Below are 24,593 nucleotides of genomic sequence, written 5' to 3'. Positions count from 1 at the left end.
GTAACGATTGGAAACTAACCCAGGCTGTCTCTTCATTTGTGATTCCCCACATGCACATACATTAGTAGCATTTAAGCTGTTGATTCTGTGGGCTCTGCCAACTCCTAAGGTCTTGTGTTAAACCTTGCCAGGTAAAGGGAACAAGGAATTAGGGTGATCTACCTCAATTGTGTGTGATCTTCTTTTAATGTTTGAGAGGATTTGGGGATACAGAGATTCATTTGAGTTGACTGGCTTTTGTTCAACTACTCTAGATACTAGAGCACATAGGAAGAAGCTATAGATAAAATCCAGGGAGGTGGTCTTAGCATCAGTTACTTCACTGTTTTTGTCCTTGTGTTGACAGTGGAAAGTTAAGATGAGTAGAAGAAAGAAATTTGATGAGTTTGTGTCATCTCCTTGAAGGAAAGAAGGCTTCATGGGGCACTAAAACAAAACATGCCTTCTCTCCCTGCTATTAACAGCCTCTGAGGGAAATTAATATAGTAATCACATACCTGTGAGGGAAAGCATGATAAGACTAAAGGTGGAGCCTACCTGTGTAAAATGGGGGCAGGAAGAAAGAGGTGGACATTTGTAAGACTTTGGAAGGGACTTTAAAAATCTCTGGGGTAGGAAGTTAAATATTTTAGTAGTTGCTCTTTGAGACAAAATAGTTGTTCTAAAATATGTTGTTTATAGGGAGATTGGTGGACGGCTCCTCATGGTAGAAACTCGACTTCCAAATGATCTGGCTGAGTTTGAGGGAGACTTTTCCTTGGAAGGACTTCGTTTGTGGAAAACAGCGTTCTCAGCAATGACTCAGAATCCAAGACCAGGGTCACCCCTTCGCAATGGCCAAGCAGTTGTCAGTAAAGGATCAAGTAATAGCCACAAAATGGTTGAAGATAAAAAAATTGTGATTATGCCTTGCAAATGTGCACCAAGTCGACAACTGGTTCAAGTGTGGCTTCAAGCCAAAGAGGAATACGAACGTTCCAAGAAACTGCCTAAAACTGAGCCAACTGGAGTGGTAAAATCTGCTGAGAACTTGAGCTCTTCAGTTAACCCAGATGACAAACCTGTAGTGCCTCCAGAAGCAGATGTCAGTCCACAGATCCTCCCCACCTCAGCACACACCAAGGAAGGCGTTGGTGATTCTCAGACTACTTTACAAACACCACCCACAGGATGCAGTCGAATTGCGAGTGGGAGTCAGGCGCTGCCACCAGTTGCCTCTGTAGATGATCCCAAGCAGGATGAAGAAGATGATAATAATAACTGTTACGTTAGTTATAGCTCCCCTGATTCTCCAGTAATTCCTCCTTGGCAACAAGCAACATCCCCAGATTCCAGAGCATTAAATGGAGATGATAGACCTTCATCACCGGTAGAAGAGCTACATTCATTGGCTGTTGAAAACTTAGTGCCAATAAAAGATGGTACACAGAAAAGCCCCTGTAGTGAACCTCGGGAGCCTCTGATGATCTCTCCCATTCATGCTAGAGCAAGAACTGGGAAACGTGACTCACTTTGCCTTCATAGTACGCCAATCATACAGAGAAAACTTCTGGAGAGACTTCCTGAAGCAACTGGCCTTAGCCCTTTATCAACAGGTAAGTGTGCCAATAGCAGAAAGCCTACAACATTAGACTATAATGAAAATCAGGGCTTTTTAAGTGATGATTATTGTCATGTCTCGGAACGTTATCCCAGGGAAACCTTTGCATCTGTCTTGTTGTCATACCTGCTTCCATGTGTTTCATCTTATCTCCTGCCTTCTGGGTAAGATGGCGTCCACTCAGCAGCCTTCCCTTCTTCTCATCTTGCTGGTCCTCCTGTCACGCGCTGTCTGAGTGGCTCTTCTCCTGCTGACCCCACCTCCCTTCTGGGGCCACTCCTCCCTTGGCCTTCCTCCTGTTCTCTGTTGTTTCCTTTCTGCTTGCCTTGGAAGCTTACCTCACTGCTCTGTTATTATCTGGGCGGTTTTAAGCCTTTATTTTTCTCTAAATGATCTAATTCCTACCAGTAGATTTCTATAGATAACTCACAGATGTGTATTTCCAGTTCAGAACTCTCTTTTGCTCTCCAGAACACAATATCCACCTGCCTACCTGGAATTTCCTCTCAAATGCTCAATGGCTCCTCAGGGTCAGGATTTTAAAAATCAATCCCTGCTTCCCCGACACGCATTCACCATTTCCCCAACACACTCTTACATAAATGTGCATGGCCACACATCAAAACCCATCTTCTTCTTTCAGTTTTCCATCTTTCAAGGAATAATGCCACCACCTCTCAGTCAGTTGCCCAAGTCAGAAACAGAATTCACTGGCACCGGGCATGGTGGCTCAAGCCTGTAATCCCGGCACTTTGGGAGGCCAAGGTGAGGGGATTGCCTGAGCCCATGAGTTCGAGAACAGCCTGGGCAACTTGGCAAGACCTCATCTCTACAATAAATCAAAAATTAGTTGGGTGTGGTAGTGCACACCTGTAGTTCCAACTACTTGGAAGGATCACCTGAGCCCAGCAGGTCGACACTGGGGTTTGCTGTGAGTATGCCACTGCATTCCAGCCTGGGCAACGGAGTGAGAGTCCAACTCAAAAAAAAAAGAATTCACTGGCACACCACCCGATCCCTCACTACCACTCTGTGGTTTCCAGCTCATTCCAAAGTCCCATCACTTGTTCATCCTCTAGTTCATCCAAATCTGTCTATTTATTCTACTGCTGCCACCACAGCCTTGGCCAGCTGTCATTACCTTTCACACGGGCTCCTGCACTGGCCGTCTTATCTACTCTTAAAAATCTCCAGTTATTTTTAAAAGCAGCAATTTGGGAAACCCCACTCTGTTCCTAGTTAATTACTCTCTCTTTGGGTTTCAGCTCAGAGAAGCCTTCCCTAATCTCCTTGACTAGATAAAAATTCCTGATTATATTCTTTGTTGTACTTACTCCAATTATAACTTTATTTTTCTGTATGTATTTGATGAACATCTGATTCTCTCTCTAGTTTCTGTGGGCAGAGAATGTCTTTTCCTCTTCTTTATAGATACTTGATAAATAAGTGAATAACCGAATTAAATTACTTCCTAGGCTATTGACTGAGGTATAAAACATGGTAATAAAACCTAGGCATGTTTATTTAAAAATACAGAATGTTAAAAAGTTATTTTGTTGGAAATCAGAGACTTGAATTGGTTTCTTTTTTAAATTATGAAGTTTTGGGGGAATTCACAAGACAGTACTCACAAGTGATACTTAAGTATTTGGAACAGCAAAAGTTTAAAAAAAACCAGAAGCAGGTAATTTTGATATTACATGTTAAAATATGAAATTTCTTTCTACAGAACCAAAAACCCAGAAGTTGAGTAATAAGAAAGAAAGTAATACTGACACTCTTAGAAGAGTACTCTTAACACAAGCAAAGGTAACTATACTCAACATTTTTAAAGATCAGTGGAAGATCCAATCTTCTTAGATTTCAGTTAGAAAACTGATGTGTCTCAATTTTTAAAATCTTACTATATTTTTACATCTTTATTTACGTATCTTTGAGACAACAAGAAATTGCCTCTTTTTTTTTAGTTTTTTGTTGTTGTTGTTGGGATCTAAAAGATTCTTATATGTAAATACAAATATTACAGAGAAAGTGAATATGATAGCCAAAGTGTGGATTATGAGGATACAAATACATTAACTGATTACTGGCAAAATCAGAACAGTCCAGTGACAGCAGAGCTCAAGTAAGTGATTTTTGATCCCACCAAAAATATATCCTTTTTCTCAGTTTATTCCTTTTTTCTCAGATATAACCTTATTCATTTTTAAAATTTATTTTATTAAGTAGCAAAGGAAAGCAATGTTATTTACTGTCGAAACTCTGAAAAGTCATCTCTTTATTCAAATACTAAAAATGTGACAGTACTTAATTAAGAAGTATATGGTTATGAGAAAAAATACACGTTAGACATGTATCCTTGGAAACACATGATGATAGAAATCACTTTCATATTGGCCACTTCTCATAAATATTATTAACTGCATAAAATATATTTTGATATTTCTATTCTGAGATTATACTTTTAAAACTTTCATTTATAAAAGAGTATTATTGAATTACAAGCTATATATGTTAAAACAAATACTGTAACAGTATGTTATGAACATAAATCAACACTTTGGGGAAAATGAGTAGTGAATTTAGAAACCAGGAAAAAAATTTTTTAAGAAATGGCAAGATTCTATATTTTCTAAACCGTTGAAGATTATTTACATTGTTTTATTTATTTCATCTTTTAAAATATATTAGGGTAAAACACAGATTCAGAATTTCAAATCTTTTCAACCTTTAGCCAAAGTAGTTGCAAATATATTGATTGCTTGCTTGTCTTACTTCCAAAAAAGGTCCAGATAAATGTACATGTGGCATAAGTGTCAGCCTCTACAAGACTGTTATTTTCAGTGTTGGGAGCATGTAAACTCAGAGGTAGCATACAATTTGCTTATAGATTTTATAAGATAATTCTACATACATCCAGTTATGGCATCTTGAATTACTAGCATGAAAAGAATGTTAATAAAGTACTGTTTCTTCTTGAACTTAGAGATGATATTAATTTATCATTTATTGCTAAGCACCTAAAGCATGTTATCTGAGTGGGAATAAGTACCCAAAAGAAAGAAAAAGGATTGCTCATTTATCTTTTTATGGCTATGTGTGTTTTTTCTTAATAGAATCAATTTGCAGCAGTAAATAGCCCAAAGAAAGAAACTTCTCAGATTGATGGACCATCTTTAAACAATACTTATGGTTTCAAAGTCAGCATACAAAACTTGCAGGAGGCAAAAGCTTTACACGAGGTAAAACTGCAACAGTAAGGATATATACACTGTGTTTAACTCTTACATTTTATTCTATAAAACAAGTATGGAAACTTTTTGATGAGGAGGGAATACATTAAATTCTTATCAGTCTTCTTTGTGTTTTATTTTTCATACTGGGTAATATATATCTACATATTTAGTAAAATAGGAAAACTTTATAAGGTATAGGTTGCTTAGACTACATTGTGGTTTCAAAACTTTCACAAATCTTTTAACTGAAATTCAACTATAGAAGGTAAAATTAGAAAGATGTTTGAACTATTAGAAAGTATTTTTGTTATTTGGGGATTATTATATTAGGATGTCATATCATATCCTAGATTTGATATTTACTTGTAGTTTCTGTCTGTTTGGCTTAGTGGATTAAAGCTTACTATAGGAGAGGATAAATTCATTAATTCACATAATCTGTTTTTAACCCATTTATCTCACAGCATAGACTATATGCCAAAGACTAGGACTCTGTATTGCAAAAATGTACATCAGTCATAGTATGGATTGGAAAGAATATGTGATTGGGGCACTACATTTATTTGTATACAGAAAACAAGCTTAAAGCACACATCTAACTGGTAGTAAGGTAGAAATCAAAATATGGTTTCGTTGCTTATACCTGTGCTGTTATTGTAGTACCTGGCAGCATGGCTATTGAGAACTTAAATTTTTGCTTATACAACTAAGGAACTAAATTTTAAATTTTATTTCATTTTAATTCATTTAGATTTAAAAACTGGTACTTGATTCATTTATTAGAAACTTTTAAGTATGTCTATAATAACTTGGGTATATAAAACTTCTTTAACTGTAAATTTTATGAAATCTAAATATAGGTCAAGTATTTTCATAGAAAATTTAGCATACACATTGAGATGTGCTATAATAAATATAGATTTCAAAGATTTAATGGGAAAAAGTAAAATTATTAGTAATTTTTATATTGATTTCATGTTGAAAGAGTAATATTTTAGACATGTTGGATAAAATTTAAATGTCTTTAATTTAACTTTTTTTTAATATGGCTACTAGAAAACTGTAAATTGCATGTGGCTTTCATTATATTTCTGTTGGACAGTGCTGGTTTATGCAGATGTTTTGTGTCTTTGCCCTTAAAGAAGAGAATTAGAAACCACTTTTTGGGTTACAATTCAGTTTTTTAGTTTTCCCTTTTTTATTCTCAAGTCAATTCTGACTTAACTGTTCTCAGGACTGGATTAACATAGACTGAAGGAAAACTTTAAATATTTTCCTCATTCTTACCCTAAACTCGAACTGAGAGTAGTATGTTTTTAGAATTAGACTGAGCATAGTGTGACTCCCTCGTTTGTTCAGTTGCGCACTATTCCATTCAGCAGCATTTGGAAAGTTTCTATTTTGTGCCAGGGCCTGTACTAGCCCCAGAAGCCCAGATAAATTGATAAGCCCAGGAATATGCATCTTATCAAATGCACACCTGAAATGAGAAAAAAATTTTAAAATCCTTTGTTAAAAATATAAAAATATGTACTGAAGCACATTTGATTGACCTTAGCAAAAAGATTTTTTACATTTGATTGCTATCTTATTTGAGAAATGTCGTTTTCTCCAGCATTCTTCTTGGTAACTGCATGTCAAAGTCATGGGCCCTGTGGAAGTTAAAATCACTCAAGGCCAGGCTGGTTGCTCTGACAGCTTCTTCCTTCTGACACAGGCTTTCCTGATCTCAAGGCACATTCCACATAGCCGCCTGGTGGTCAAAATAGGAAACAAACAAAAAACCCACACTGTTGTCTTCCTTTCTCTGGGAATTTGTGCCCCTAGCATTTGTTCCCTCTGTCCTGTGACAATCTCTTTCTTCTGCACATCATTACTCAGTGCAGAAAAGAAGGGTTGTAACATCTCTTCCCTTCTCACTTCCCTCTTGCCTGGTCACACTCACTAAATCTTTCCTTAAAAAGTACTTCCCAGCACAGTCATGCATTTTATATCAAGGACTAGAAAGGCAGAATTGGAGTGTGAAAATTTGGTCTAATAAATAAATAAATCAACCAACAAAACTGTTTTGACCTGAAATTGCCTTTATAGTCTTCTCTGTAGTTTCCACATGTTGATTCTTTTCTAATGAAACTGGTTGTTTGGTTTGAGTTCATGGGAGAAGTTCTTCATTTAAAATTTTTGTATTTACTAAATTAATGCATGCTTATTTTTAATCCTTTGCACTCAGATGTCCCTTGTGAGGGGACATCATAAATCTAGCAAACCACTCAGATGTTCTCTCTCAGGGGACATAAAGAAATTGCTGGTGATTGTACAGGATAAACTTATGCCAGTGCAGATTCTTCCAAGATGTATGTTGCCTTGAAGTTTTCCATTCAAACAGCACACAAAGGCAAATAAAGAGATGAAATATATGCTGAGATGTATATAAAAAATTAACCTTTGGCATTATGTAGAAAGAGAATGTCTTTTCACATCTTTAAACAACAGACTGGACAATAAATTACATATTATTAACATGAGAGGAAGAAAATGCGCCTGCATTGTCTGCTCAAATAGAAAAATACCAGGTGGAAGATGTCACGTTACTATTGCACAACACGTATCTATGAACCTGCAGTGCTTGTTGGTGACTGTTTCACATATACCACTCGTTAGAAAAATATACAATATAAAATGTTGATTTTTTTGGTCACAAATAAGTTCCTCAATGTCCAAAATTTCATTATAAACCAAATATCATTACAATAAAGTAATTGGTTCCAGCACTATACTATTTAATATGAAGTGATTGGTTTTTCTTTTGCATTTTTTTTTAATTTTAAAATTGTGGGGTACAATCCAGAGTTAGGTATACAAATATTCATTGTGCAGGTACCCTTGTTGATGAGGTGTGTCCCCCCTTCCCCAGGCAGATTTCCACTACTGTCAATCCCACCTCCCCCCCCCACAGTTTCCCACTACTGTCAATCCTTTTCTTATAGTATTATGGTAGTTGTTCAAGGTCCCCTTATGAGTGAGAACATGTGATACTCAGTTCTTTGTGAAAGATCACTCAGGAATTAGAGTCTATAATAGTGATTAGTTTTTCACTGCTTCACAAAAAAAGTGAGGTTGAGTTGCTGGTAGGTGATCCACAAGATGTCTCTGAGTCAAAGGGTTAAAAACATCCTATAAAGACTATGCATTGAAGAAAACATAGAACTTCTTTCCCTTAGCTCCCCATTTCACTTGATTTATTTTTTTTAATGTTAATATTTTAAAAATAGAAACAATACTATATATTTCTGAGGAAAGTGGTGGGTTTGTAGATATTTGATTTATTATTTCTTCTGCCTTATACATACATGATTAATATTCTTTATAGTTTTAAAGGTATCTAATAACTTACTAATGAATACATGCAGTATTACATGTACATGGAAAAATTCAATCAGGACAGAAAGATTTACAATGAAAAGTAAACCTCGCAGCTCAGGCTTTCCCAAAGACAATAAGCCATTCTACATATTTTTGTCTTTTTGTAGAAATTTTCTGTGCATGAGGTTCTGTTACTTATATAGACGCATACTGTATTCACTAGTTTCATTTATCAGTGTATTATTGTGGTCTTATATTAGGACATATAGAACTGGCTCATTCTTTTGAAAAGTTTAAAGGTTACAGAGTATTCTGTAGTATGTAGCCTTTATGGAGCCCACATAATATATGTAACCAGTCCCCAACAGATAAACTTTGACGTTTTTTCCAGTCTTTGCTATTATAATTGTGAGTGAATATCCTTGTATGTATACTTTGGTTACATGTATGAGTAGATCCGTAGGGTAAACTCTCAGGAGAATTGCTAAAAGGCTATGTCCATTTTTAATTTTAATAGGTTTTCTAAATTATCCACCAAAGAGATGTACCAAATTTTATTCCCATCATTAGTAAGAGACTTGCATTTATATTTTTTTCAACAGTTTCCATGCAAGGTAAATAAAAATTCTTTGGTAAATGTATATGGTCTGAATAATTACCAATATTGTAACAATAGTCTACTGTTTTTATTGCCAGAGATACAGGGTTAAATGATGGGATATAATTCCAGCTATAATCATGAATTCAACCTAAATTTTGTTTTTCTTACTCAGAATTTCTACTTACTCTATTCTGATTTTAGAAAGAAAACTAAGAATTACAGTTAAGAGTTTTTATTAGCATAGGAAAATAAGTGTGAGACACAAATGTTAACTTTTTTTTGCATTATATGTCAAAGGGAAAATGTGCATGGGTAAAAATTTGGCTATTCCTTTTTTTTCAGGAGAAACTATAATTTAAAATGTATCTAGTATATGCAAAAGTCTAAATTTAAGTAGCCTTGAGCAGTAGAGAAGTAATAGATAGGAAATTTAAACTAAAAGAAAACTTCTCTTTCATTTAAACTACAGGTGAAACTATAATTAACTACATAAAAAGTAAAATGTGACAGACTTTGGTTTCAGTGTACAACCACTTGGACTAGTCATTCTTTTTCTCATACAGGAATTGAGGAAAATGCAAGGCACTGCACATATTTTAGACAGTTTTAAGTACTGTCATTGAGAAATTACATCACAAGCAGATTTTGTGAAATAAAAATATGAATTGACTTGTTTTTCTGAATTTATGAATTGACTTTCTAATCTTGGAAATAAAAATCCTGTTTTGTCTGGGCATGGTGGCTCATGCCTGTAATCTTTGTACTTTGAGAGGCTAAGGTGAGAGTATTACTTAAGCTAGGAGTTCGAGGCCAACCTAGTCAACATAGCAAGCCCTCATCTCTACAGAAATTTTTAAAAATTAGCTGGGCGGGGTTGTGCGCACCCGTAGTCCCCAAATCATCAGTCTTCATATGGAAAGTTAAACTGTGACTTTGTCCTTTATGGCCATTTTGTCTGTAATTTCGCACACACATTTTCTTAGAGCCTTAGTGAAACATACTTCTTTGAGCATGTCTTGTGCATTTTTAAATTTTTATTTATTTTTATAGATACAAAATCTTACTCTAATCAGCGTGGAGTTACATGCTCGAACTAGGCGAGACTTGGAACCGGATCCCGAATTTGACCCAATCTGTGCCCTGTTCTACTGCATCTCATCCGACACGCCACTCCCAGACACAGGAAGAACAGAGCTCACGGGTGCCATCGTAATTGACAGAGACAAGACCGTCTTCAGCCAAGGTCTACTTCATTCTTATTAATGACATACCTGCCTACTCTAGGATGAGCCTCTCACCAGGGAATTCCTGTGCTAGAGATCGAATCCCAGCGAAGACAACTACTCCATTCTAAATTATCTGCTGAGGTGGGGTGGGAGGTTGTGTATAACTTGGTCCTAGATTCATTATTCCTACTTGAATTAGAAGTCCGGCATGGTGTCATGCGCCTGTAGTCCCAGCTACTCAGGAGGCAGAGGCAGAAGGATTGCTTGAGCCCAAGAGTTTGGGGTTGTAGTGCTGTGTGAGTAGCCACTGCACTTCAGCCTAAGCAACGTGACAAGACCCCATCTCCATTTTTTTTAAAGACAGAAGCAATGCAGTATAAAGATCTTAATAAAATTTCTTATTAGCGTATCTAATTTTCCAAGTATTACTTTATAAAGTACAAATTGTTAATATGGAATCCAATCCAAATGACTATGTATTGCTAGATTGGGTGTGTAATCTTCCTTATGTATGCATATGCAGGGATTTTGCTACTGATACAGAGTTTCTCTTTGGTTTAGGAAGTTAAGGTGCTATTGTAAGTTAATGGTTTATAAGAGACATTTAAGGTATGTTCTGGCTTTGTTTATGTTTCTTTATATTTCTTTCCAAATACATATACTTTCAGTTCAGAGAGTCTTCATATAGTGTGCTATATAATGCATTTTGTAAAACACTAAGTGTCCCTCTGCTGCTTTAAAAGGTAACCATTACAAGTGAATTCAGTCCCCTGAGGAGGAAGTCTTAGGTAGAATAAAACCATGTAAGAATCTACAGTTCCATCAATGGTGTGTTAGAACAGGCCCCTACCTGCTCACAAGCCAATTACTGGATTTTCATGAATTTTCAAACTAGTTGATGCTGCTTTGGTAGTTCAAAATCAGCCACAGGGTAGGAGAAAAGTCTTTACATCATGAAATAGGCGAGCACTGCAAATCAGGCCTTGATTTTCTTTTCCTGGAGAGGTCAAACATGTTTCAGCATACCATTAACTAAAATATTCTCTATTAGGAAAGTACTTCCTCTTAGGAAGAGTAAAGACAGAATCAGAGTAATAAAATTTCCTCATGAGTGACATGTTACTATCTAGGGAATTTTGTGAATGTAGATTTTGCAAGAAAATAATTGAAAATACAAAGTTTGGATTTTCAGTTGTATATTCAACTAGAAAGCCTGTTGAGAAATTTTTTAAGAAATTGGATTATGTTTTTACTTTGGGAAATGCTTTCTTAATTTGAAATATTTCAGTAGCACAACTTCACTTAAAAGTAAGAAATAATATTACCTTTATAGTATGTAGTATTATTAATTTCATATAATAAATTTTGTCTTTTTCTTAGATATCAGATATCAGACTCCATTACTTATTAGATCTGGAATTACAGGACTAGAAGTCACCTATGCTGCTGATGAGAAGGCACTTTTTCAAGAAATTGCAAATATAATAAAGAGGTACTGTTTTGTATTTTCTGATTTTTCTAGTTTTTGTGCAAAGAGTCTTTTTATGCTATTGCAGCTAATGTAAATAAAGATAGGAAAGAAGAGAATTCCTTCCTGTGACCCTTGAAAGTAGAATTATTTCTGGAAAAAAGATTTTACTTTCACCTCCCACAGTCATTATCATTTCCATCAAATAAGGGATAGGAAAAGCAATATTCTATTCTCAAAATTTTGGGGCCAGTGAAAGAAATATTTGCTCAGCCTCTGATTTCCCAGTTTGATTTTAGGGCCATTTTTCTGCGGTGCTGAAATAATGGGAAACTGTACTAAATTTAAATTGTGTTATTCATTAGATAAGTTTCTACCTTGGGAGCCAGCCAGCATTTCAGTACCTTTTTTTATTTTTTGTTTTTAATGCATTCTGAGTTCTAAACAAGCCCAATATTTCCAAAAAGCTTTGGGATGGACTATCTGTTACATACTCTTGTGTACACAGTTCCTTAAAAATCTCTTTTGACCATTTGATCTTGAGGTTGACAGTAGAATCTTGTCAAGGTTATGAAAGGGATTTTTTTTAACAAAAATATTGTAATTTAAAATTAAAATAAGGTGGATTTTTGTATGTTCTCAAGTATAACTCTTAGTAGCCATGAACTCTCATTAAATGCTTCACTTTCTAAGAACATGAGATTTCTGCCCATTGCTATGTTTAGAATTTTAAATGCCAAGATTCATCATGAAAATACTCTTAAGATCCTAATGCTTGCAATGCTGTCCTTGCAATGTTGTTACACTCTTCCTTCCTCCCACTTTCTGTTCTGTAAGAACTGGATTGATATTCTACGTCAGAGATCAAGATGGCACCCTAAAGACTCATTGGATTGACTCCCGAATAGGTTAAAATAAACCATTTTGAAAATTAGAAGGCTGAGTGCAGTGGCTCATGCCTATAATCCCAGCATTTTGGGAGGCCGAGGTGAGAGGGTTGCCTGAGCCCATGGGTTTGAGACCAACCTGGGCAACTTGGTGAGACCCCCATCTCTACAATAAATCAGAAAATTCACCAGACGTGGTGGCTGTGCCTGTAGTTCCAGCTACTTAGAAGGCTGAGGTGGAAGGATCGCCTGAGCTCAGCAGATCAAGGCTGCGGTGGCCATGAGCATGCCACTGCCCTCCAGCCTGGATGACAGAGTGAGACTCCTACTCAAAAATAAATAAATAAATAAATAAGAAAATCAGAAAATGTGTTTTCTACAAAACACAATTAAATGACAGAGTGGTATGCTACTACCCACCACTCAGTGGAGGAAAAAGAAGAAAGTATTTTTACCGTTGATAGCACTGTGACTGGCTGGATTCCTATCCATCTGAGTCTTGTCAGTCCTACCTTTTATCTTCTCATAGAGGTTGTCATCATGTCAGATGCTTTCAGTGTTCACACCTTTATTTCTGCAAACAACTTAGCAAATGGAATATGTAAGAATTTCAGTTAATGCCATTTTGCATATCAGCACATGTCCAATAATGCCCTGGGCTTAGTATGCTTGTCTTCTCGTTATTAGGTATATTCTCAACCACAGGATTGCCTGCCAACATTGAGAATTTTGTCAGACATTTACAAGTGCAGTAACTTTCTTCAATGTCCATAAAATGAATTCTACTAGTCACTAAGGAAAAAGGGATAAAAAAAACTATTATAAAAAGAAGAAAAATGCTTAAATATCAGCATTTAATTCTGTAATCTTCTTTGTATATTAGTCTAGGCAGCTCTCAAAAAGACCATCTCATTCTCTTGCCCCTTGTGTTAAGAAGCCTGCTCAGCTCGGGCTCTGGGACCAGCTGATCCTGTGTTTCTGTCTTGGACAAGTTGCTTATCTCTCTCAACTTTGCTTTTCTCGTATGTAAAATGGGTAGATAATACACATAAAACTCTTGGCCCAGTGCCTGGTATGTAGTTAGTACGTAAGTGTTAACTGTATGTAAAGTGCAGTGCGAGGTGCTAAATATAAAAATGAATAAAATATAAATACAGGCTCTTAAAGGGTTTCATTGTCTTTATTTTTTCATTCTTAGTATTTGCTTCCTTAGGTGACAGACACAAAAAAAAGAGTACGAGGTGATTAAACAAGTAAAGTCAAATTTTATTATCTTCTTGTTATTATCATTTTTCTCTATATATATTTCCTTGGACTGTTAATTTTACATTTTGCCCAGTCTCCCTAACTTAAATATAAGCTATTCTTCCCTTCTTCTCTTCCCTACATACTAGTATATTTACATTACATCCTATCTGTTTAACCTCAGAATTATTTTTTAAGATCACGGCTTCCCCTCTATGCCCATTGCCACCTCCCTAGCCAGAGTACCCTTATCTCATCTGTATAGTTACCTAGTGGGTTATTTAAAATATTACGTACGCCAACCTGGGCAACATGGTAAGACCTCATCTCTAAATTAGCCTAGTGTAGTGGCATTCCCATAGTCCCAGCTGCTTGGGAAACTGAGGTGGAAGGATCACCTGAGCTCAGGAGGTAGAGGCTGTGAAGAGCCAGCATCGTGCCACTGCACTCCAGCCTGAGTGACTGAGGGAGACCCTGATTCAAAAAATAAAATATTAAGTGCAAAGTGTTTTTTGCTACTTAAGCAAATAAAACCATTTTTTGTTGTTGTTTCTGCTATTTCCATCTTACCCAGTTTTTTTTTTCTTTGCTACTAATCTCATGTACTCAATCTTGTATTTTGTGTAACTTTTAGAAATCTAATAGAGTAAAACTCACTAGAAATTGAAGAACAAATCATCAAGACCTTGTTATTGTCACCAAATATCACAAAAAAGAAATGGAAACCTTTAGCTTTTAAACTTTAAAAAGCTATTTTATCAGTTTTGAGTCTTTTTTTTTTTTTTTTAATTGGAGTCTCACTCTGTCACCCAGACTGGAGTGCAGTGGCCGCTCCCGGCCACCGCAGCCTCGACCTGCTGGGCTCCGGCGATCCTTCCGCCTCAGCCTTCCAAGTAGCCAGAATTACAGGCATGCACTAGCACGCCCGGCTGATTTTTTTATTTATTGTAGAGATGAGGTCTCGCCAAGTTGCCCAGGCGGGTCTCGAATCCGCGGGCTCAGGCAATCCACTCACCTCAGCCTCCCAAAGGCGTGGGATTACAGACTGAGCCACCAAGCCCGGCTTAAGAGTCTTTTAAGACTAAACGGCTTCCAGGTCAAAAATAAATATCTATATAATATATCTGAAAAATATTGAAACAACTGTACAGTTCTTCTAAAATAACAAAGTCTGTGAAAAAAATCCATTAAGAGACGCATCAGATAACGTTTTTTTTTTTTTAGTTGGAGTCTCACTCTTTGTCACCCAATCTGGAGTGCAGTGGCACGCTCATGGCCACCGCATCCTCAACCTGCTGGGCTCAGGCGGTCCTTCCATCTCAGCCTTCCAAATAGCTGGAAATGCAGACACACGCCACCATGCCCAGCTAATCGTTTGTGATTTATTGTAGAGGCAAGATCTCATCAAGTTGCCCGGGCTGGTCTTGAACCCCCAAGCTCAGGCAGTCCTCTCACCTTGGCCTCCCAAAGTGCTGGGATTACAGACAGCCACCGTGCCCGGCCAGGATAACCTTTTTCAGCAGTCATTTCTGAGCAGTAGCAGTTTATAAAAGTAGACAACTTTTTAACTGAGTAAATTATTTTCAGAACATTATTAAAAAATGAGTGCACTTGACCAACTTAGACAGGTGACTAGTAATTTGTGCAGTAACAAGATGTATGAATCAGAAGACTTGGGTGAAGAAACAGAACAACTGTCTTTATAAGAGCTGTAACACAAGGACTCTGGAATCATCTGGCATCTTCTCCATGCTGTGACTGTACTTGGAAATGTGTGTGATTCTCAAGATCTTAAGGTTGATTGGCCACACTGTCATGCCTGTTCTGAATCACTCCTAGTACCAAGTCCACTCTGTGGGTTCGTGTGTGGGGGGATCTTCAAATCTCTGGTCCCTGCTGATTCTTAGAGCTACTTGCTACTTCTGCCGAGCTCTTTCTTAGCCATTCATTACATTCATAGTTTTGAAGGGAGATGTGCTGGATGAGTAGATAGTTCATCTCTGACTGTTCTAAAGGGAGTTAAGGAAGAGATGAAGTTGGTATCAACAAAGATGTGGTGAGGTTTTGAGTGTTCTGATAGAAGACTAAGCACAAAGAGCATTGGGACAGTTCTTTCCCTGAGTGCCCTGGGGTCTTTATGGACTTCTTTCTGGATAGTCACATCATTGTTGCTTATTGCCTTGCTTCAGTCAGTAAGTTTTTAACCAACTAAGCCGTTTTCTCAGAAAGGTCAACTCTATTTGTATAGAGAAAAGCACATGGATAATATGTTCATTATTTTGCTTCTAAGAAGTTAGAGGGATGCTCAGTAATAGATCATGAGCAGATCACAGATAGTAAAATTTATATTATAGAATATACTTTGATAGGGCCTTCAGGCAATAGGAAGCATTAAAAGTATGCTATTGGAGAAGTTTGAACTTAGTTCTTTTGGCATCAGCCACTTAAATACTCCAGAACTAAAAGTCAGAAAACATTCTTGTAGCATTCTGATTTTTATTGACTAACCAAAAAGTAAAGCCATTCAACCCCCACTTTAATAAAGTAGCTATAGAAGTATTATGAAATATTAGCATATCAGTTCTAAAAGTAGATCCAGGGATCTGACCATGATTCATTGCGATAACACAGGCCCTTGGGGTTACCAGAGATCACAGATAGCTTCTCCTGTAGGCATTGACTGAGCTTAGGATGTTGAATGATATAATTTGAATAGGCTGCATATCCCACAGTTCAGAGGGACTGTGAGTAGTTATGTAACACTCAGCTCTTAGACTCTTGTGTTATTTCACACCTTTTGACTTTCATAAAGAATAAAATAATCAGAGCAATTTGCAGCTTCTATTTGATACAGTTACTGTAGTTTTTGCTCCCAAAACTTGTGACTACTGGACATGGTGGCTCACACCTGTAATCCCAGTACTTTGGAAGGCGGAAATGAGAGGATTGCCTGAGCCCAAGGGTTCAAGACCAGCCTGGGCAACGTGGTGAGTCCTCATGTCTACAGTAAAGCAAAGAAAGTAGCTGGACTTGATAGCATGTACCTGTAGTACCACTCACCTTCAAAGCTACTTGGAAGGCTGAGGCAGAAGGATCACCTGATCCCAGCAGGTTGAGGCTGCAGTGGCTATGAGCATACCACTGCACTCCAGCCTGGGCGACAGAGACGCCAACTCAAAAAAAAAACGTAATCAATTGACTATAATCAATTCCTGTCTTCCCCATGATGTCTTCCCTTTGGGGATAAATACTCCTCCCCCCTTATTCTATAACCAAACATTTCACTGTGGTGGTCACAATATGGAGGCTCTAAGAGGAGCCCCAGAGGTTCCTTCTGGGTCTGATGCAGGATGTCAGTTCCGTTTGACCAATGCAGTGAGCACATTTTTCTCCAAGTTCTAGTGTTTAACTCCCACATTCATCTCATCTCTGTTAATATTTCAGTCTTCCACTAAACTGGATCACTTTCCTGTTAGGTTTAGAGGACAAGCTTGTCATTATTTAAGCCTTATGTGAGGATCAAGTCAATATTAAAATTAAAGGCGTTTTAATTTTCTTCCTCAGTATTAAAACTGTTTAAGGGTAGTATTAAGGATAGAGAAGGATAGAGAGCCGGGCACAGTGGCTCACACCTATAATCTTAGCACTTTGGGAGGCTGAGGTGAGAGGATCACTTGAGACCAGGAGTTCAAGATTAATCTAGGCAACATAGCGAGACCTCATCGCTACAAAAAAAGGTAAAAGTTAGCCAGGCGTGGTGGTGCATGCTTGTAGTCCCAGCTACTCAGGAGGCTGAGGAAGAAGGATTACCTGAGCCCAGGAAGTCGAGGTACCATGAGCCAGGATTGTGCTACTGTACTCTAGCCTGGACAACAGAGTGAGACCCCATCTCAAAAAAAAGGAAAAAATGGGTGGAGAAGTGGAAACAATTACCTGGGGGGTCTTCAAAATACCATGCCAACCACCCTCACACTTCACCTTGCCCGACCCACATCACATTCTCACTCGCGCCCTCACTCTTACACTTTGAAGGTGATGGCCTACCTCCTACCCCAGCCTCTAGCTGCTCTCCCAACTCACAGCAAATAAATGCACAGCTAAGTAAAAGTTGCGTCCACTTTACAAAAGTGGCTTCAAATCAAGTACTCTGACCACCCATCCCTTCCTTTATAAAAATTCTGTAGATACCAGTATACAAGAGGGGACCCCAAAATAGAATTTATTTATTTTAAAATGTGTTTATTTTTACATGTTTAAACTTGTATCAAGACACCTATCAAGACACTTCTCTCACCACTCAAAATAGTTTTTGAACTGGTCCACGTTGATGCCTTTTAGGGCTCCTGCTGTTTTTTTGTTTCACCTTTGTTTCACAAGTGGGCAAAACGTTTCTCTTTGAGAACTTTCTTCATCCTGGGAAACCAAAAGTCATTCAGGGCGAGATGGGGTAAATAGGGAGAGTGGGGTATGGGAGTCATGCCGTTTTGGTCAAAAACCACTGAACACTCAGCGCGGTGTGGGCAGCTGCACTCGTGAATCACCCATCATGAAATGGGCAAACTCATTGAAAGAGTTTCCAAAAAAAGAAATTCACTGAAGCTGAACGCAGCTTCTCATAACAACGCTAGCTGGTCCATGAATGCCGATGGGTTCCTAGAACACTCACCTAGGGGGAATGAAGCCTGGATTCCAAGTGGATTGCCCTCCAGAAGATAGCTCTGGTTTTGTGGTCTCCCTGTATCCCTTCCCCATCTGAGAACTAGTACAGAATATGAAATTTTATTCTGTACTTGCTATCATAGCGAAAGGGTTCTGGTTAAAGTCTCAAATGTATGAGTCTTGTTTAATTTTTTCATTTCTTTAGGTATGATCCTGATATTCTACTAGGATATGAGATTCAGATGCATTCCTGGGGCTACCTCTTACAAAGGGCTGCTGCATTAAGTGTTGACTTATGTCAGATGATCTCTCGGGTGCCAGGTAGGCAGGATTCACAGTCATTAAAATATGATTTGTGGTTCAACGACTGAGCAAACTAGAAAGGAAAAACAGACAAGATGGAAAAGAGTACTGTTGTTCTAGCTCAGTTTTTAATACTAAATCATGTGAGTTCTAGATATATCATAACTCCATTGTAGAAAAAATTTTAAATCAAGAAAATGAAACATTTTCCAATCTCTCTACTATATTTACTGTTGGATTTTTCCTTTCAATTACTTTTTGTATATACGTGTATGTATTTTTTAAATAACCATACCATATATTCTGTTTCTATTACACTTACTTCATCCGCCACTTGACCACCATTCGTAATGATTATGAAGACAGTCTTCATAATCATTACGAAGCACAATCACATCCCTCTGACTCAGTGTCCCATGATCGAATTCTGTTTGCTGGTTCTGCTTTTCATCCACTTGGCTGGCGAAGAAGGGCAGGATGGATTGTAAAATACTGTTAACTAATTACTCGTTGATTTTTATTTTGGTCTCAGGCTAAAAAAATAGCAGGAATTTAGAAGGCTATTCTCAAAAGTTTGATCCTAACTGAAGAGGAGAATGATATTATTCATGCAAAATTACAATTTATAATGCACTTTTTAAAAAAATGTATGTTTTTTATAACCTCAGGATTTTTTTTATTTTTTATTTTTGAGTTGGGGTCTTACTCTGTTGCCCAGGCTCGAGTGCAATGTGGCACACTCAAGACTTAGGCAATCCTTCTGCCTCAGAATCAAGAACTGTTGCCAGGTGTGGCAACACACACCTGTAATACCAACACTTTGAGAGGCCAAGACAGGACTATCACTTGAGGCCAAGAGTTCAAAACCAGCCTAGGCAACATAGCAAGACCCTGTCTCTATAAAAAAATTTTAAAAATTAGCCAGGCATGATGGCATGTATCTATAGTTCTAGCTGCTGCTTAGGAAACTGAGGCAGAAGGATGGCTTGAGCCAGGAGTAGAGATTGCAGTACGCTATGATTTTGCCTGTGAACAGCAACTGCACTTCAGCTTGAGTGACAGAGTAAGATGTTTTATCTTTAAAAAAAAATTACCAAATTTATAGAAAAATGGTTTATTATCTAGCTATATAGAGAAAGAGGTAGGGAGAAGATCTCAGATTTATTTCACAAAATTTTTTCATCATTTAAGAAAGAAACTTTTTATTAGGCAAAGTAATGACTATTCTTTAAGTCCAGTATAAAATAGACTGAATTACATTTCATTATTAACCTTCATCTTTAATGTTTATTTTCTTTAGCATAATTTGCTTGAAAATTTGCTTTCTGTGTGCCCTGATACAATTTGTTTTCACTTCCTTAGAAGACAAAATTGAGAATAGATTTGCAGCTGAAAGAGATGAATATGGATCAGATACAATGAGTGAGATAAATATCGTTGGCCGAATTACACTAAATCTTTGGAGAATTATGAGAAATGAGGTAAGGTGCTTTTTCTAAAATTTTGTTTGGGAATAAAAGATTAAATTAATGTAATGATTTAATTATCATTGAGTATTAATACAAGGTACTATGTAACTCATGCTTTTTACTAATTATTTTTATTACACTTAAGTAGAATTACAAAATAGTGCTTTCTTTTTTTTTTTGAATTGGAGTCTCACTCCATTGCCCAGGCTGGAGTGCAGTAGCACAGTCATAGCCACCCCAGTGTCGACCTGCTGGGCTCCGGAGATCCTTCCGCCTCAGCCTTCCAAGTAGCCGGAACTATAGGCGCACACTACTACACGTAGCTAATTTTTTTGATTTTGTAGATATGAGGGCTCACCAAGTTGCCAGGGCTGGTCTCGAACCCACAGGCTCAGGCAATCCACTCACCTCGGCCTCCCAAAGTGCTGGGATTATAGGCTGAGCCATCGGGCCCAGCCTCTTTTTTTATTTTTTAATCTCTTTGATGGAGTCTCACTCTGTTACCCAGGCTGGAGTATAGTGGCACGATCACAGCCCACACAGCCTTAACTTCCTGGGCTCAAGTGATCCTTCCTCCTCAACTTTCCAAGTAGCTGAGACTACAGTTGAGTACCACCATGCCTGGCTTATTTTTTTAGAGATGAGGTCTCATTATGTTGCCCAGACTGATCTCGAACTCCTGGTCTCAAGGGATCCTCTACCCTTGACCTCCCTAAGTGCTGGGATTACAGATGTGAACTAACATACCCAGCTCAAAATAGAACTTTATAAAATGCAAAACACTGGGCACAGTGGCTCATGTCTATAATCTCAGCACTTTAGGAGGCTAAATCAGGAGGATCACTTGAGGCCAGGAGTTCAAAACCAGCTGATCAACATTGCAAGACCTGTCTCTACAAAAAAAAAAAAGAAATTAGCATGTTGGGACATTCCTGTAGTCCCAGCTACTTGGGAGGCTGAGGCAGGAAGATCACTTGAGCCCAGGAATTCAAGATTGCAGTGAGCTATGATAATGACTCTGCACTCCAGCCTGGGTGACAGAGCAAGACCCTACCTCTAAAATTAATTAAACAAATAAATAATAATAATTTTTTTTTTTTTTTTTTGAGTTGGAGTCTCACTCTGTCGCCCAGACTGGAGTGCAGTGGCCGCTCCCGGCCACCGCAGCCTCGACCTGCTGGGCTCCGGCCATCCTTCCGCCTCAGCCTTCCGAGTAGTCGGAATTACAAGCATGCGCCACCACGCCCAGCTGATTTTTTTATTTATTGTAGAGATGAGGTCTCACTGCCCAGGCGGGTCTCGAACCCGTGGGCTCAGGCAATTCACTCACCTCAGCCTCCCAAAGGCGTGGGATTGCAGGCTGAGCCACCGAGCCCAGCAATAATAATAATTTTTAAATGAAAAGTAAAAAAATAAATATAAAACAACAGAGATATTAACCTTTATTAGTGTTACTAATGAATTTTAATATTTTTTCTGTTTGAGTCTAAGGTAGCAATAGCTAGAAAAGTCTGTAACTGTAATAAAATATTGTGTTGTATGTGTTGAATATTGTATAATTTTATCTTTTTTATGTACTTAAGGACAGTTAAATTCAGCTTGAGCTGGGTGCAGTGGCTCATGCCTATAATCCCAGCACTTTGGGAGGCCGAGGTGAGAGGATTGCCTGAGCCCACAGGTTCAAGACCAGCATGGGCAACTTGGCGAGATCTCATCTCTACAATAAATCAAAAAAGTAGCCAGATGTGCTGGCGTGTGCCTATAGTTGCAGCTACTTGGAATGCTGAGGCAGAAGGATTACCCAAGCCCAGCAGATTGAGACTACAGTAGCCGTGAGCATGCCACTGCACTTCAGTCTGGGTGACAGAGTAAGACTCCAACTCAAAAAAAAAAAAAAATTCAGCTTGGCCTTGTTTATCTATTATAGTAAAAAGAATTTAGTCTAGATATAGGAAGGAGCTTTTCGAACAACGATATTTAAATGCTGGGTCACTAGGCACAGTGAATCAAGCCTGTAATCCCAGCACTTTGGGAGGCCGAAGTGCAGGGATTGCCTGAGCCCACGAGTTCGAGAACAGCCTGGGCAACTTGGCTGACCTCATCTGTACAATAAATCAAAAAATTAGCCAGGTGTGGTAGTACGCACCTGTAGTTCCAGCTACTTGGAAGACTGAGGCGGAAGGATCGCCTGAGCCCAGCAGGTCAATGCCATGAGCATGCCACTGCACTCCAGCCTGGCCAACAGAATGAGAGTTCATCTCAAATAAATAAATAAATAATCATAAATTCTGGGTCAAATCAGTAAGATAAGTTGGAGAGACAGCACTTGGAAATAACTAAGTGAGGCCTTGGGGGCCTGCAGAGGGGGATTTTTAGTAGGTAATTTCAGCAGCTCTCCTATTAATTGGCAGTCACTTATAGAAATAATTACTTCACACACAAAAGATAGATTATAGGATTTTCCTAGGTAATATTTATATCCTTGAAGTTACCGGATTTCTCTTATTTGAAATGTAAAAATATACCTACTGTAAATTGGTCTGTCCTTAGATTTTAGCCTTTTGGATAATGTCAGTCAAAACATTTATATTTTGAAGAAAGCTCATTCTTTAATTGCTTCTCATCTTTAAAACTCCTTTCTCATTATACACTTTGTATTATATATTCTTATTCACTATGATCTTTCTGGCTCTTCTGGATTTATATAAAACATGACTTTCCAAGCATGCTCTTTGCAGTGTACAACATATGATTCTGTCTAAGGGTGATGTTATCCTCTTGTGTTGCTCTTTAAATAATACAGGAGCACGAGAATCCCCAGTCACTTAAAATAATTCCTAGTAACACACAGAGGATGTAGAAGACACAGAGATGGCATATATTCCATTCTGAGGTTTCAAACTGTAATTTGATGTTGCTGGATGAACACATAAATCACATAAGTAAACTCAAAAATAAGTTATTGAATCTTAGTTTTAGAAGACTTTTCATCCCTGTATATCCAAAGGCAGCAGTAGCAAATCCACTATTCACTTGTAATCACAAACTAGAGAGTAAATACTTTTTCAAAGTTGGAGCTTTCTCTAGTCCTCATTGAAAACTCAAGGTCAGAGTGTAAAGCATCTCTGATCCTTATTTGTGAATGTGGGAAACAACTGTGAGAAAGTTATGACTTGTATAATTAACTCGTTTATACAAGTTTGGAGCCAGGCACATACCTGTAGTCCTGGAGGCTAGAGTAGAAGCAGCTCTTGAGGCCAGGAGCTCAAGGCCACATGCGCGGGTCACACCTATGAATAGCCCACTGCACTCCAGCCTGGGTGACAAAGTGCAACCCCATCTCTCTGTTTTTAAAGTTTGTTTTTTAATGTACAGGTACTAGTTTTCATTCTCCTACTTTACTTTGAACTTAGTATTCTGCAGTTCCCTCTGAACTTTGAATCCTCAGTTAAAAACAAAATGCCACATGAGTAGTAATGTTTCTTAGGTGTGTGTTGATAGCTTAAATGACTCTTCTCAAGAAGATTATATTTAGATGCCTTCAGCCCAATCTAGGCCTTTCAGGAATCTGCTAGGTGGGTTGGAAACAGATTGATTCAGCTCAACAAATACTTGAGTGAGTGCCACCTCTAGTGCACTGGCGCAGGTTTAGATGAAGTCAGAGGGGCACTGGCTCCTCCAGTGTGACTGGCAGGAAGGTAGAACATGTGAGTTCAGATGTTGTAGCTTAGCAGATGTGGCAACAAGGATCTGGGGACATCCTCTTAACGATTCCTTCCATTTTCTTATTAAAACAGGAGTCACTGTTCTCAGCTGAGAGTGAAAATTGTGGAGAGACTTTGGGGGTTTGAGGAAAGGAGAAGAGTGTACAGTAGTAACCTAGGAGGATTCGAGTGAACAATTAAGAACATTTAAATACTGGGCAGCATTAAAAGCTCATTTGAGATTTGCATCAGGAAATTAAAGAGATACCTGCCCACTATGTGTAAATTCACAGGTGCAAGTGCAAAGTAGCAGGAGATTAGATTTGACCAAAACTCACAAGCAAAGGGTTATGGCTTTGCTTAATAAAATGAAGAGGGCTGGGCATGGAGGCACAAGCCTATAATCCACTTTGGGAGACTGAATTGGGAGAACTGCTTGAGCCCAGGAGTTTGAAACCAGCCTGGGCAACATAGCAAGACCCCATCTCTACAAGAAAATCAGAAAATTAGCCAGATGTGGTGGCGTGTGCTTGTAGTCCCAGCTATTCAGAAGGCTAAGGTGGGAGGATCGCCTGAGCCCAGGAGTTTGAGGCTGTGGTGGTCCGTGATCCTGCCACTGCATTCCAGCTTGGGCGACAGAGTGAGACCCCAATTCAAAAAAAAAAAAAAGAAAGAAATTCAAGGAGTATCTTTGTTTTCTTTTCACATAATTATTACTCTTAATGTGTATAAAATTTGAGGATAACCGTAGTGTTTTTCCTTTAAAATTCAAGTAGATATAGCGCCATTCACTTCTGAAACTTGATACTGCAGAGGAGAAATCTGAGTTCCA

The 24,593-nt window shown here is 38.1% G+C and overlaps 1 protein-coding gene across 2 annotated transcripts in view; it reads left to right on the top strand.

Annotated features, from left to right (window-relative positions):
• Window positions 1–24,593, top strand: part of REV3L (REV3 like, DNA directed polymerase zeta catalytic subunit) — a 159,434-nt gene that overhangs the window by 93,051 nt on the left and 41,790 nt on the right. For both annotated transcript variants that reach the window (XM_008058987.1, XM_021712854.1), the window contains exons 14-20: window positions 682–1,595; window positions 3,330–3,409; window positions 4,717–4,842; window positions 9,851–10,043; window positions 11,407–11,518; window positions 18,491–18,606; window positions 19,951–20,069. In XM_008058987.1, coding sequence (XP_008057178.1) covers window positions 682–1,595; window positions 3,330–3,409; window positions 4,717–4,842; window positions 9,851–10,043; window positions 11,407–11,518; window positions 18,491–18,606; window positions 19,951–20,069 — 1,660 coding nt within the window. The remainder of the gene's footprint in view (window positions 1–681; window positions 1,596–3,329; window positions 3,410–4,716; window positions 4,843–9,850; window positions 10,044–11,406; window positions 11,519–18,490; window positions 18,607–19,950; window positions 20,070–24,593) is intronic.

Source organism: Carlito syrichta, unplaced genomic scaffold (genome assembly GCF_000164805.1).
Source record: "Carlito syrichta isolate Samal-C Ts95f unplaced genomic scaffold, Tarsius_syrichta-2.0.1 Scaffold303669, whole genome shotgun sequence".
Classification (NCBI taxonomy): Eukaryota; Metazoa; Chordata; class Mammalia; order Primates; family Tarsiidae; genus Carlito; species Carlito syrichta.
This window is presented reverse-complemented; position numbering and strand designations above follow the sequence as displayed.